The sequence below is a fragment of the Eschrichtius robustus genome, chromosome 5 (assembly GCF_028021215.1).
Source record: "Eschrichtius robustus isolate mEscRob2 chromosome 5, mEscRob2.pri, whole genome shotgun sequence".
Lineage (NCBI taxonomy): Eukaryota > Metazoa > Chordata > Mammalia > Artiodactyla > Eschrichtiidae > Eschrichtius > Eschrichtius robustus.
Window position 1 is genome coordinate 3,603,200 of NC_090828.1, and position 13,768 is coordinate 3,616,967.

The window sequence follows — 13,768 nt, forward strand, 5'->3', positions numbered from 1 at the left end:
CAGGGGCTGGGATGGGAGGCAATGTCCAGGGTGTCTGATGGGCGCTGGAGTCATTGGTGATGGGCGGTGCGGTGCTTGTGGCTCAGAGGCAGGGATCCCACCCCACAGCTGCTCCCAGGCCTCCTCCAGGCTGGCGCCGTGTTCCGTGACTCTGACCAGGGTTCTGGGGAAGGGCATATGGTCTCTGCTCTGAAACCACCTTCCGTCCTGGCCATCTGCAGTGGTTTGTCAGGTTTTGCCTTCTGAAGCTTAAAAATATGTAATCTATACTTAACATCTGAAGCTTGAATATCTATGTTGGAAACTTCTAGAAATAAGGCCCAGCCAGAGGTGACATTGTGAATAAGACGCCATTATCTTTGGTGGCTCTTCAGAGTCCATTTGTGACACTCTATTACCCACCAATGGCTAAGCCTTCAAGGGAGTGCCGTAGGAGGTGACTTTATCTCTCGCTGTGGATGCCACAGTCCTCAGACGGCACATTTATGCCTTTTTCCTAGACATTTACTGAGATCTGAACTTCGTTTTTTGTCTTGGTAGGACAACATTGCCGAGAAAGCCTGCTGTGGGGTTCCCTGCAAATGCTCTGGACAAAGAGGAGACCGAGGGCCCATTGGCAGCATTGGGCCAAAGGTATGGTGGTTTTACCCTTTTCTTATGCCTGAGACTAGATTTCAGAGCCATCATTACTTTGACTGGGGAATTTCTCTGCTATGATGGTGAGGAGATGGAAAAGGGAGGAGAAGGAACTAGCTGTGCTGTAGGACAGATCTGAGGGGCAGACCCTGTCCCTGTGTCTGCTCCCTCCTCCCTTTCCACTGGGTTCTTTTATGCGTTGGTTCTTCATTTTATAAAATTATGTTAAGACCAGTGGCATCATTGACTGGCAGCCTCTCTAGGACGGCCAGCGGGGATTCTTCACATTTACCTCTAAGTTATAGGAAATGCACAGGATTTCTTGGTGGATCAAGAGCCTTAAAGATCCTGATAGAACAATTGCACTGAAATAATGAGTAGGAAACTGTCACGTTCCAGGGACACCGAAAGCACTGCTCTACCAAATGCAGGGGGGGGTGAAGAGATGCTTAAGTAGGAAACAGAGAAAGCCACAGCATTTAACCAAGTAAACGATTTACTTTGTTCTAGGGTATTCCTGGAGAAGATGGCTACCGAGGTTACCCTGGTGACGAGGGTGGACCTGTAAGTAAAAGTTGTTTTATTCCTTAAATCTTTGTTCCCTCCTTGTTCTTTGTTCCCTCTTTGTTCCCTCCTTGTTCTTGGGATTGAATTGTGGGGTTCTTCATCTGTTCTGTTTCCAGTCTTTTCCACCAGAAAAAAATTACTTTCTAACTTTCTTAACAACTTGACTCAGATTTCTACACTACGGAAACTAGTCTGAGGATGACAAATGTGGGTAGGAAGTGCAGGTTTTTACGTGTTCCATCTCCGAGGGAGGGACTAAATGGCTTCTGAGACAGAGGGCCACTGAGGATGGCAAACCCAGCATCTACCAAGTTCAGACATCCAGGCAGAGATGAGAGGCCGCTGGAGCCGGGGGTGCAGGGGAAACCCAGTCAGGATTTCAGCGGCGACACCTTTTGAGGGGAGCCTCGCAGAGGCCGGTTGCCGGTATGGGTATCTGTCACCAAGGGGTCCATTTGGGGGTGGGCAGAGCCTGCAGCAGGGCCTTCGGGAAGCAGAATCCTGCCCAGAAGTGGTTTGAGAACTTTGGAGACACTAGAACAAGGCCCAGCCCTGGGATGGGGAGAGAGGGCCCCCAGCGGGAGGAGTTGAAGCCCCCAAGGTCCCGTCCGGCAGTGCCGGGTGTCAGGGCTGAGCCTGGACCCCATAGAAGAGCTGGGAGCCCAGGACCATGGGCAGCCCTGGGATGGGGAGAGAGCGCCCCAGCGGGAGGAGTTGAAGCCCCCAAGGTCCCGTCCGGCAGTGCCGGGTGTCAGGGCTGGGCCCAGACCCCACTGGAGAGCTGGGAGCCCAGGACCATGGCCAGCACTAGGATGGGGAGAGAGGGCCCCAGCGGGAGGAGTTGAAGCCCCCAAGGTCCCGTCCGGCAGTGCCGGGTGTCAGGGCTGAGCCTGGACCCCATAGAAGAGCTGGGAGCCCAGGACCATGGGCAGCCCTGGGATGGGGAGAGAGCGCCCCAGCGGGAGGAGTTGAAGCCCCCAAGGTCCCGTCCGGCAGTGCCGGGTGTCAGGGCTGGGCCCAGACCCCACTGGAGAGCTGGGAGCCCAGGACCATGGCCAGCACTAGGATGGGGAGAGAGGGCCCCAGCGGGAGGAGTTGAAGCCCCCAAGGTCCCGTCCGGCGGTGCCGGGTGTCAGGGCTGGGCCCGGACCCCACTGGAGAGCTGGGAGCCCAGGACCACATGGAGGAGAGCCAGCCTGAGGGTTCTCCACGGGGCCCAGCCTCCACCCAGACCCAGTACCCTGAGGCCTGCTTATCCTCCGCCCACCAGGAAGTGCCCTCTGTGCTGCAGACACTCCCAGACCCCACCCCCTCCAGGGGAGGGAACTGCAGGTTCAAGGCCCTGTGCAGAGGTCGGCCTGCGGGGGCCGCGGGCGGGGATGCTGGAGGCCCCGCCTGGCACATCAGCCCACCAGCGAGTGGACCGCTTCCTAATGCACGCCTTTCACAGGGCTCCCTACTCAGTGGAGACACGTGACAAGAAGCTCCAACTTGCAAAATGCCTCTGTTTCTCCTGACAGGGTGAGCGCGGCCCGCCTGGTGTGAACGGCACGCAAGGTTTCCAGGGCTGCCCCGGGCAGAGAGGCATAAAGGTACAGTGCGGTGGCCCCCATGTGTAGGGAGGGGACCATGGCACCAGGCCCCAGCGGGGAGAGGGCGGTCGGTGGCGCGTGCAGAAGGGGGACACTTTCTCCAGTGCCTCCTGGGGAAGCAAGATGCCTGCCCCGGCTTCTCTGCTCAGCGCTGGCAGCCAGTGGCCTCGCACAGAGGCAGCCCAGGGTCTGGCGGGTTCAGGAGTGCACATCTTGCGGGGAAGGGAGCCTGAGGTTGGAGAAACAGTTTCGTATGGCAATATGAAGCAGTCAGGACACACTGATGAGGACAGACAGAATGTGGGCCAGGGCAGAGAGAAGGCCAGTGCCTGGCAGCTTCAGCCCCTGGGCCTGGGAGGAGTGAGGGAAGTGGAGGGGGGCGGAGACAGAGGGAAAGGACTCATGTGCTGGAAGGTTCTGTGTGTGAAATACTTGGAGTCAAGGGCTGATGAACTTTCTCCTCAATTTGCTGCAGTTTGAGAGACAGGCCACTGCAATGTTATAAAGGGGCCTCCTTGGAGCCCCTGTCCCTGGCCTTCAGGGCCCAGCCCTTCTGCCCGGAGAGCCAACACTACCCAAGTGCTCAGGTCCAGGCCAGTTAGTTTTATGATCCCCTCGTGATAGAGAGAGAGCTAGCCAAACAGACGAATCTCTAACAGTGAATTTTCAGACACTGACTATTTTTTAATATAAATTTATTTTATTGATTTTATTTTTGGCTGCGTTGGGTTTTTGCTGCTGTGTGCGGGCTTTTCTCTTGTTGCGGTTCGTGGGGCTACTCTTCGATGTGGTGCATGAGCTTCTCACTGCGGTGGCTTCTCTTGTTGCAGAGCACGGGCTCTAGGCGCTCATGCTTCAGTAGTTGCGGCACACGGGCTCAGTAGTTGTGGCTCGCAGGCTCTAGAGCTCAGGCTCAGTAGTTGTGGTGCACGGGCTTAGTTGCTCCGCGGCATGTGGGATCTTCCTGGACCAGGGATCGAACCCATGTCCCCTGCATTGGCAGGCGGATTCTTAACCAGTGAGCCAGAGGGAAGCCCCAGACACTGACTTTTAAGTTGGGGATGGAGAGGGGGGAGCCCTTAGCCTATTCTAGCCTATTCTATTCAGCCTCTGGGAAGGAGCTAATGTTTCCTCTTTCCCTTCCCTTTTAGGGCTCTCGTGGATTCCCAGGAGAGAAGGTACTTAAGCTTGCTTTTCTTTTTATATTTAAAACTTTCCCAGTGTTTTGCCGTATTTTACACTCACCTGTGTGTCTTGTCCCCTCACAGGGTGAATTAGGAGAAATTGGTCTGGATGGTCTTGACGGTGAAGATGTAAGTGATTTTACACTCTAAGTGAAAATTGCTTTTGGTCCTGAAGATTCCAGTGACTAACACCTCAGTCTGTGGTAGAAGTTGTGCCAGGAATGACATTTTATCATTGTCTTTGGCAGGGAGACAAAGGATTGCCTGGTATTTCTGGAGAGAAAGGGAATCCAGGAAGAAGGGTAAGTATATTTCTGCAGTGTTACCGTCATGGAAAAACTATGAACATTTCACTTAGGGGTTATTTCTTTTACTTGTGTATGTTAAGACCGCTTCCGCCAGGCAGCCTTCCCTGACCTCCTGGGGTACATCCTTGGCATCTCCTATGTCCCTTGTCAGCTGTGACATATTTACATTATATTTTCTTGTTTGGAGAGTATGTCCCATTGGGCAAGGACTGAGTGTGTTTTGTTGAAATAAATCCCCAGCGCCTGGCACAGAGTGGGTCCCCAATAAATACTTGTGGGTTACCTGAAGTATCTGGAAATAATTTTACCTTCATGGCAAATGAGTAAATGGTAAATGCTGAAACACTGTTCTTTTTAAGATTTGTGATTGGAAGAACACAATTTTGAGGGTGAGATAAATATGTGAAACTCATCTAATTCTCAGTCTCTGCTTGTGGTTTTTATTTAGGGTGACAAAGGACCCAAAGGAGGCAAAGGAGAAAGAGGAGATGTTGGGATCAGAGGTGACCCGGTAAGGGGAAATCCTTGTCACCGATTTGAGACTTGAGTCCGGGGAAGGGGTTTGTGGGGAGAAGTGGGTTGAAAGGAAGAATTTTACTCTTGAAATTGCTTTAAAACATGTTGGCAAAATATGTGGTTTGCCCTTTTCTTAAAATTTTGGGGTGGCTGGAGATGTCTTTGCTCTCTCGCTGCAAAGATAAGTCTTTGCAAAGCCTCTTACGTGAAGACCCGAGAAGTTTCCCTAAAATGTGGTCTCAGGACACTTTAAGTTCGCTTTAGGAAAAGGGAAGAGTTTGCAGCTTTTCTTGCTTTATGGGTCTATAAAACCTCTCAACAAGTGACCATCGCTGGGACAGCCTCTTCTGGTCCAGACCAGGACAAGGCAAGAGTCAGCCTGGCCACCATCCTCCTGGGGGAGGAAGAGCCAGCTCCCCCTGTTTGGGGCTCAGAGTGATTGCTGACCCCACGACAGGCTCTGTCAGGGTGGGATGGGCGTTATCTGGATCGGATGTGGCCAAAGCGACTGGCATTCGAACCATCACTAATATTTTCCTGGTCACTGATCCAGCAGCAGCGGCTTTCCCTGCACACGTGGCTTATTCCTGGACCTGTTCTCTTTTCAGGGTAACTCAGGACAGGACAGCCAGCAGAGAGGACCCAAAGGAGAAACCGGAGACATCGGCCCCATGGTACAGCACTCTGTGTACCTAGACTCCCCCTGTGCCGAGAGCCCGAGAAACTAAACTCAAGCTGGTTCACTGCCAGCCCCGGAGGCCGCGACGTGGTCTTCAAAGCTGTGGATGTACAAGGCTGAGGTTGGGAGCAGCAAGCCCCGGGAAGCCAGCGTGCACGCTCGCAACGGGGTCTCCAAGAGGGACAGAAACGGTCCCTCCCAAGAGGGGCTTCCTCTCGGCAGAGTTGTGCCCCATAGATACTTCCAGAAAGTGCTCATCAAGCCTAAGCCTTGTGGGGGGCAGAGTGCACCTGGGTCTAAGGCACCCCCAGAGTGTGCGACTGGCCCTGTGTGTATCCATTCCTTTTCCCCAGCGTCTTGTGCGATATTTGAGTTACAAGTTCTTCTTTGCAGACGAGAATCTTACGTTAATTTTCTTTCCCATGACAGGGTCTCCCCGGGGCAGATGGGGTGTCTGGAGGGCCTGGAGAACCTGGGAAAAGCGTGAGTACCTCTTGGGGTTTGCGGGGGCTCTGTGGTGATATTTACTTAACTCTGCTAGACACTGTTTGGGGCAGAGCTGCTCAGCAACTTTTTATTTAGGGAATTTAAGGTGATTTCGGAAACCCTTGTCCCCCACGTGTTGCTGCTTCTGCAGACCTTTCATTCTTATCATTCACTCTGGGCTCCCCCAGCCTGCTTCCCTCCCCTTCCAGAACATACTGAATAGACACCTTTAAAAGTAATATCTTTGCTGCTTTCAAATATTTGGCCGGGCTTTATCCCACTGAATGTTTAAAAAAATCTAAACAGAAACACAAATACAGAGGGAGTGAGGGGATAAAGGGCGGGGAGGCTGATGAGGTGTATATTTGTTTTGTGTGATAGTTGTTTTTCTGGTACTGCTGTAACGCCAGCAGTGACACCAGAGTCAATTTCCTAGTGAATTGCATCTCGCAATTGCTTTTTCAAGACGTTTCAGAAATGCCTGCTGTAGACCGCTCAGTGCGTGCCTCACCTTTGAGTCTTGTTGAAGAATTGCTGAAGCCAAAGGGAGATGAATGATCTTTGGGAAGCTGTTTGAATGCTTCCAGGGCCCAGGGTTACACAGAGCTCAGACCTCCTAGCTGGGAGAAGATGTGTCTGGACGTCTGTAAATTCTCAGGGCTAGTTCAGAGCTAGTTCAGGGCTCTGGTGGGTGCCTGAGACAGGTGTCTCTGCTCAGCATCTGGCTGGGGATGGGGGCCAGATCGGGGCCCCCTCAGCCCTTTCCCCCGTGGCAGTCACATGGTTAGGGATCCGTAGTTGACGATCAGAGGGTGTGTGCTGACAAGGGCTTTTAAAAGAAACACTCTCGCCCCTCGGCAAATGATACACTATGGGCATAACCTTGCTTTTAAAATTCAGAAGAAAACTTAAAATTTTGAAAATGCTATCTTAAAAGCTTTTGAGTATTATTTTTGAATAATGCTGTTGATTTCTACAATGAAAAAAAAACATGAGGAAAGCACTCCATTGTTATAATGTGCTGAACAACTTAGTTCGTGAGTAGAGCCAAAGCTTGTTTCCGTGAAGAGACTTAAAATGCAGTCAAGCATACAGTTCGTGTTAATTCTATGCACAGGGTATCAATTTGGGTTTGAAATCAGTGGGGTCAAGTTAGGGCTGTCTTCCCTTAGGGCATCACTAAGCCAGGCTCACGCCCAGATGAAAGGCATCCTTCCCCTGGGCTACCTCACTCCTCATGTGGCCTGAGCACAGGTGGCCTCTGGGCATACTCTGTGAGGTCCCCTTTGGAAGGGGCCGGCAGATTGCTACTCTGTGGAGACTGGCCTGGCCACGCCCCTCCCCCTCTTGTCCATGTGTTATCCCTGGAAGGAGGCCAAGGTCTTCCATTGAAGAAGCTGCCATTATAGTGAATCAGGGCAGAATGGTGGCCCCAGAAGATCATGGGGCTTGTTCACTGGGAGCAGAGAAGGTGGTTCTTGGGTTGATGCAGAAGATAGGCCAAGCCTGTAACAGGCTGGTGTGTCACAGGCTCCACAATTCAACCCCTAACCTTGCAAAGATATATCCAGGATGGTTTCCCACCCCAAACCTTTCCACTGAAGAGGAAGCCATCTTGAGGTGGGAACTAATGGATTACTTAAGAGCGAGCCCACGTTTATTTGAACTAAGTTTCACTTCTGGAGCATTGGGGAAGACGTTGCCAAGTCATGAGCCCAAACCAAGTACAGCCGGGCTTTTAGGTTCACGTACGCCCACGCTGAATACTTTACTTAACCGAGTGTGTGTTATATTTGGCCGGGACAGTGTGGAGAGTCTGGGACTCCCTTCCGTTATAATTAACGTCTTACCTCTCCCTCCAGTTAGGAGAATGGAAGAAAAATAGACAGATCGACATTCCTGTTTCACATTCCTTACTTGGAACTGTCTGGGGCCGTGCAGCCCGAGGGGTCCTTATTTTGGTTGGCAGGTCTGAAGTCATCCTCAAAACTTCCACGTGGATGACTGACAAGGGCAGCGTGGAAGAAAAATTTTGGCGAGGGGAGGGCAGGAGAAAAGGTGTCCCTTCATGAGAGTTTCCTCTGGGCTGGGTAGGCACAGTGTCTGGGGCCCAGTGGGTGTCGTGAAGGTGCGTGTTAAGTCCCAGGGAGCCTGGCCTCCCCCAGCCTCCCCGCCTCCCTTTCACCGTTTGTGTGATTTCTTCCTCAGGGGGGTTTTGGCCGAAGGGGACCAGCAGGAGCTAAGGTAAGCCTCAAAGTCACCATCTCTTTGCTGTCATCACAATGTCAGTCACTGTGTGCTCTCGGGAGATGGTCCCCACCCCACCCACAAATTAAAAATTACTCTCTCCTTCGCCATCAAAACTTGTAGCTCCCATCTTTTCTACCATCTCCTTAAATTTAGCCTCTTCTATAAGACTTGCAAAAACGATGATGGCGGTGGAAACGATTATCAAAATGAAAGTGACAGTGGGGAGGGGAGAAGGGAAGGGAGATGACTGGGGAGGCAGCGTCCTGGGGACCTCTTGCCCGTGACATGCCCACTTACCTGGTCATCAGCAAATCACGTGTCTTGGTGGCTCTGTCCTCTCACCTGTGCAAGACAGGTTTGGGTCCAAGATAGCTTCATGTCATGAAGTCATCGTGAGGAAAAGGTGAGGGAAGAGTGAGAATCGATCCTAAGAGTGAAAAGTGGCTCCAAGTATTGAATGTCTCTCCCTGGAGTTATGGTGCTCTCACTTCTGACCCCTGGTACAGCTGTGACTGTCTCCCTGCACCCTTGTGCAGATGTGACTGTAGAACAGAGGGCTGACCCTTCCCTACATCTTCTCTTGTTTCAAAGGGCAACAAGGGCGGTCCCGGCCAGCAGGGCTCTGTGGGAGAGCAGGGGACCAGAGGTGCACAGGTCAGTACCCCCAGTGTGGTTGCGTGCCTTGTGACATGTTCCCAGATGCCCTACCATTTTTTAAAAATTGAGGTGACCATTGCTTTTACAAAATTGAACACAAAATTAATCTTTTAAGGTGGCGTTTAGTACATCCCCAATGTTGCACGACTATCGTCTCTATCTAGTTTCAAAACATTTTCATCGTCCCCCAAAGGAGACCCTGTACCCATTAAGCAGTCATGCCCCCTCCCGCCAGCTCCTGACAACCAACTAATTTCCTTTCTGTCTTTGTGGATTTGCATATTCTGGACCTTTCATATGAATGGAATCATTTAATAGGTTTTGTGTCTGGCTTTTTCACTTAGCACCATGTTTCTGAGGTTTATCTATGCTGTAGCCGGTGTCAGTGTTTTGTTCCTTTCCATGGTGGAATAATATTCCGTTGTGTGGATATTATGGCGGTCATGGTGTGTCACCTCCACACAGCACTTACGTTGGCATTTGACTTTTTCAGGGTCCTCCTGGTCTCACCGGTCCTCCAGGCCTGATCGGTGAACAAGGCATTCCTGGACCTCGGGTAAGTCTGTCTTGATCCCACCCCTCTCTTTAGCTAAATGGATAGCATGTTGCCCTAGCAGGCTGAGAGTTCCATGTTTCGTGAAGGGTGACAGGAGACAGACCCCTCAGCCCGACTCTTTGGCAGCACAGACCTGGGGCCAACCTCAGTCCTCAGAGCAACTGGCTCGTTCACCCCGAGGAAGTTAGAGGGCGTTTTTCTTGATGCTCCAGGGGCTAAGTCCCAATGCTGCCCCTTCCAAACATAGGCCACCTGGGAGGTGAGCAAAGGAAGGAGGGGCCTCATTGCAGAAGTCTTAGGGTGGGTCTGCAGGAAATCAGATGAATCGACCAATATTCTCAGATTACTCTGTATTATTTCATATTTGGCTCCTGGAAATTGCCCCTGTGGTTTGGTATTTGTGTAAGGAGTTCCCCGTCCTCAAGTTCGACATGGAAGATGTTCCTTAAACTCGCTGTCACTGCAAACATCAACATCTATCTTGGCTGTTATCGATGATGAGCAGAAACATGGTGTAGCTGAGCTAGGACCAGGTGCCCATACTCTGGTGTCCCTTGGGTCTGCCAGGGACAGGGAGCGATCTTATAACTTGTTACAGAAATTAGTAATGACTAATAAACTGGCAATGAACTGGCCTGAGGCTACATAAATGCACAAAAATGTTTTACAGGGGAAGTAGGAACTTTGTGAGAGCTCCTATTTGCTTGGAAAGTCCTTCCCAAGTTTGAAATCTGATAAATACCTATTTTGTTTTAAATATTTATTTAAGCTCTGATTAGTCAAGAATTTAAGATGGTGCAGGGGTGAGTTGAAGCTCTTCAAATAGTTAACAGTACAAACAGCTGCCACCATCTGGATTTGCTGCATCTGTCAGGGTCATTTCTGGGCTCTGTAGGCTGCACTGCATTTTAAGAGCTATGTTCCTTTGTTGACTTATTCACTCACTCGATGAGAAAGTGTGTATAGGTTTCCACACCTGTAAAGTCAGGTGCTCGTTGTGGAGGTGTGGAATGGGAGAGGAGGTAAAGCCATATACATCCGGGTGTTTGTCCCCTAGCTGGTAACTTAGGAGGTGAACGTTAATTACTGAGATGTGTGCACACCTGTGAAAACTGGTCACACTCATATTTTAGGTTTGCACAAGCCATCTCCATGCATGTTTGCACTGGGGTCTCCAGGGCTGAGAGTGGCAGAGAGCTGCAGGATCTGACCTCCACACGGGGGCAGCAGGGGGTGGGGTGGGGCTTGCGGGAGGCGGGCTTCGGATGCCTTGGGTTGGAGGGCGAATGTTTCACTGACTCTCTCCTCTCCTCGTGCTCCAGGGAAGCGGGGGGACTGCAGGTGCTCCTGGAGAACGTGGCAGAACCGGGCCCCTGGGAAGAAAGGTTTGTCTGGAGCTCGTGTTTCCCCAGGCCGGGGCCTGGCCAGACACCATGTCACCGCTCCCTCGTTTGTCAGTCTGTCCAGCTGCTTGGTTTGCACATCCCTTCTCCTCCCCTCTGGTCTTTTCCACCAGGCCTCCCCCGTTGACAGTGGCTGGGCCCGTGGGATCACTCTCCCCGCCTTGAGGGCACCCATGGGCTGTGTGCAGTGGGTTGGCCTGCGTTCTCATAACCAGCACTGCCAGCTGCTGCTGAACTGCCGTATCTTTTCGCGCCCAGGCTTATGAGGACAGTTCAGCATCCTCAGGGCCCTTGGAGCACACGAGCGGCACTAGGACCACTTCCGTATTGCGCTGAATATTCTCCGGATATTGACTGTGCACAGCAGCCCCGCTGGCCACGTGCAGCTAATCCAAGGGTCCCAGAGCCCGGCTGCTTTGGATAACAGCAGCTTGCTCTGTGCAGGCTGCCTTTCTATGAGCCTTGAGAACAGCGACTATTCGTCATAACCAGTCTGAGAGGCAGCATTTTCTCGGGGAAAGCTGTGTGTTCATGTGACTCCAGCCTTGCCTCTCTGCCCCTCGTGGGGCCACTGGCTTTCACTGCTGACTCCACGCCTTCCTCTTTCCCGTCTCTCTCTCCTCCCCGTCGGCACGTCCCCGTGCCATGATGATGAAAAGAACAAACACAAGCCTTCCTGGATTCTCTTCCAGGAGTCCACACGTGGAGGTTGCAATTTAAAAAATCATTAACATCAACATCTAAAAGGTGAAGTTAGCAGCTTGTGGCAACCCTACCGAAGATGTCACCCAGAACAAGGGCAGGGCTTGGAATCGCATTTTAAATCGTCCCAGACCCACAGGTGTCTCAGCCCTGTTTCTTATGTCTAGGGCGAGCCCGGAGATCCAGGACCCAAGGGAAGCATCGGGAACCGGGGCCCTCGTGGGGAGACGGTAAGATCAACACGTGCACGGGGCCCAGGCTGCCGCTGACTCCGCTGAGGTGCTCAGGAAGCAGGGAGATGTGGCCTGTGCTGGGCTGGCCTTTGTCATTGCAACTTGGGTTGGTTCCACAAAGAGACAGCTTGATAGCTGCTTCTTATATTACTGGGGATGTGATTGAACATAGTGAAACCTGCTGCTTATAAGTTTCAAAATAATTTTTATTTCACTGGAGGGGGAGTGAATAGAGACATTTTTTCTTGATTTCTTTCTGAGAAGTGAATGTGGTGGTTTACTGACCCTTGAACCACCTTCATTTCAGGTCTTGCAAATGCTTTTGGAGCTCAACTAGATGGAGTTTTTCTGCAAAGAAATAAATGTCCTTGGTTTAAAATGGAATGGGCTTTGATAAGATCTCAATTCAGATTGAAACGGTTTGTTTTGAATGAGACATCCCAGCACCGGAAATTCTAATTTTGAGAATTCATTTAAAAAAAGTTATTTAAAAATACCCTAACTGCTCTCTTGCAATAATGTTGTAACATATGTTTCTATCCAGGAAAAATAAATCTCCAGTACATTGGGAATTTTTCTGTAAAATGAGTCATTACACCTAAAAACTACATAAGTGGACCAGGTTGATCTGATTCACAATCCCAAAGCTTGAAAATACTTTTCTTGTGTTTGTAATTTCTGCACAGCTAACTGAAATTTAAAAATCCATTGCTATTACTGTCTCAGAAGCAGAGGGGAAAAAAAATCAGACTTTAAAATCTATTCAAACGATTGAATGAAATCTCTTCCTGACTCTATTTCTATAAATTTGGGGCCACAGCTCTTTAGCTGTTTAAAACTGTAAATTAACTAAGGAGCATGTTCTGTGCATGTTTTAGAGATATTAATGCATATTTCATGCAAATTCTTTTGATTCTTTTGAAATAATCAACAGTGTCCAGTTCGGAAAGCCCCCCAGGAGAGAGTGGTAGGGACAGATCTCCAAGTACAGGGAAGTGGGTTTGGGGAAGGAAGGCAGTCTAGAGGCATGACCTGGAAGGAAGGGAAGGGGCACCGGGGAGAGGGGAGTAAGGGCTGAGCACAGAAGACTCAGGAGGGTGTGAGACTGAGTCCTGCATTCTTGCTTTAAAGTAGAATCAAAGACTCATATATGCATAGACCACGGTGGCCTTCAAAAGTCCTATCAACTCTAAGATTCCCTGGTTCCATGCGTCTTTGATTCTACATCCAAACAGCATCTCTACTAATAGCTCGTAGTAGTTCTTTAGTACAGACATGGTCTTGTTTGCACTGTAAGGTGGGATAGGACTAGGGACTCTTCCTTGAGCTGTACCTTGATCTGGGAACATTCCAGGGACGCAAAGACCCACTGCTCAGGGCTTTAGAAAAAGAAGGTCATGGTGTGCCTGACAGGGGCACCTGCAGTAACACTGTCTTTCCACTCTTAGGGAGATGATGGACGAGATGGAGTTGGCAGTGAAGGACGCAGAGGCAAAAAAGTATGTGTCTGCCGAGGATTCTTGAACTTCTGACATGCTGTATTTTTAAAGAATTATCTCTCAAAATTGAATTGTAATGCAGTGAATTTTTTCTCTTGGTGACGCTACGGATATATTTTTTCTGCTCGAAAATAATTTATGTTAGATGACTTTAAGTTGGGACCAAACATTGAGTCATTTATTTTTTATAGGGAGAAAGAGGATTCCCCGGATACCCAGGACCAAAGGTAAATATTCCCCTAGGGGGTAAACAGCAGCATTGTTTTAGGGTGAGTCTGATGTGACCATGGACTGAAGGTCGCCATATCTTGGGTCTAGTCTTCAGTCAGACACTTACTAATCAAGTGACCTTGGGAAAGGCCCACCCTCTCCAAGACACTCCCTCATCAGTCACATGGAGATGACAATATGCCCTTGTCATGGTGCTCGTGAGAATTAAATGAAGTGGCACTGCAATAAAATACTTTATAAACCTTAAGATGCCAGTATAATCTGTATGA

At 50.3% G+C, this 13,768-nt stretch overlaps 1 protein-coding gene across 2 annotated transcripts in view; it reads left to right on the forward strand.

The window, feature by feature from the left end:
- The window catches only part of COL6A3 (collagen type VI alpha 3 chain), a 77,343-nt gene that overhangs the window by 37,060 nt on the left and 26,515 nt on the right, over window positions 1-13,768 (forward strand). For both annotated transcript variants that reach the window (XM_068544172.1, XM_068544174.1), the window contains 16 exons: window positions 541-633; window positions 1,147-1,200; window positions 2,724-2,795; window positions 3,947-3,973; window positions 4,064-4,108; window positions 4,228-4,281; window positions 4,736-4,798; window positions 5,412-5,477; window positions 5,912-5,965; window positions 8,177-8,212; window positions 8,810-8,872; window positions 9,369-9,431; window positions 10,754-10,816; window positions 11,704-11,766; window positions 13,218-13,268; window positions 13,460-13,495. In XM_068544172.1, coding sequence (XP_068400273.1) covers window positions 541-633; window positions 1,147-1,200; window positions 2,724-2,795; window positions 3,947-3,973; window positions 4,064-4,108; window positions 4,228-4,281; window positions 4,736-4,798; window positions 5,412-5,477; window positions 5,912-5,965; window positions 8,177-8,212; window positions 8,810-8,872; window positions 9,369-9,431; window positions 10,754-10,816; window positions 11,704-11,766; window positions 13,218-13,268; window positions 13,460-13,495 — 903 coding nt within the window. The remainder of the gene's footprint in view (window positions 1-540; window positions 634-1,146; window positions 1,201-2,723; window positions 2,796-3,946; window positions 3,974-4,063; window positions 4,109-4,227; window positions 4,282-4,735; window positions 4,799-5,411; window positions 5,478-5,911; window positions 5,966-8,176; window positions 8,213-8,809; window positions 8,873-9,368; window positions 9,432-10,753; window positions 10,817-11,703; window positions 11,767-13,217; window positions 13,269-13,459; window positions 13,496-13,768) is intronic.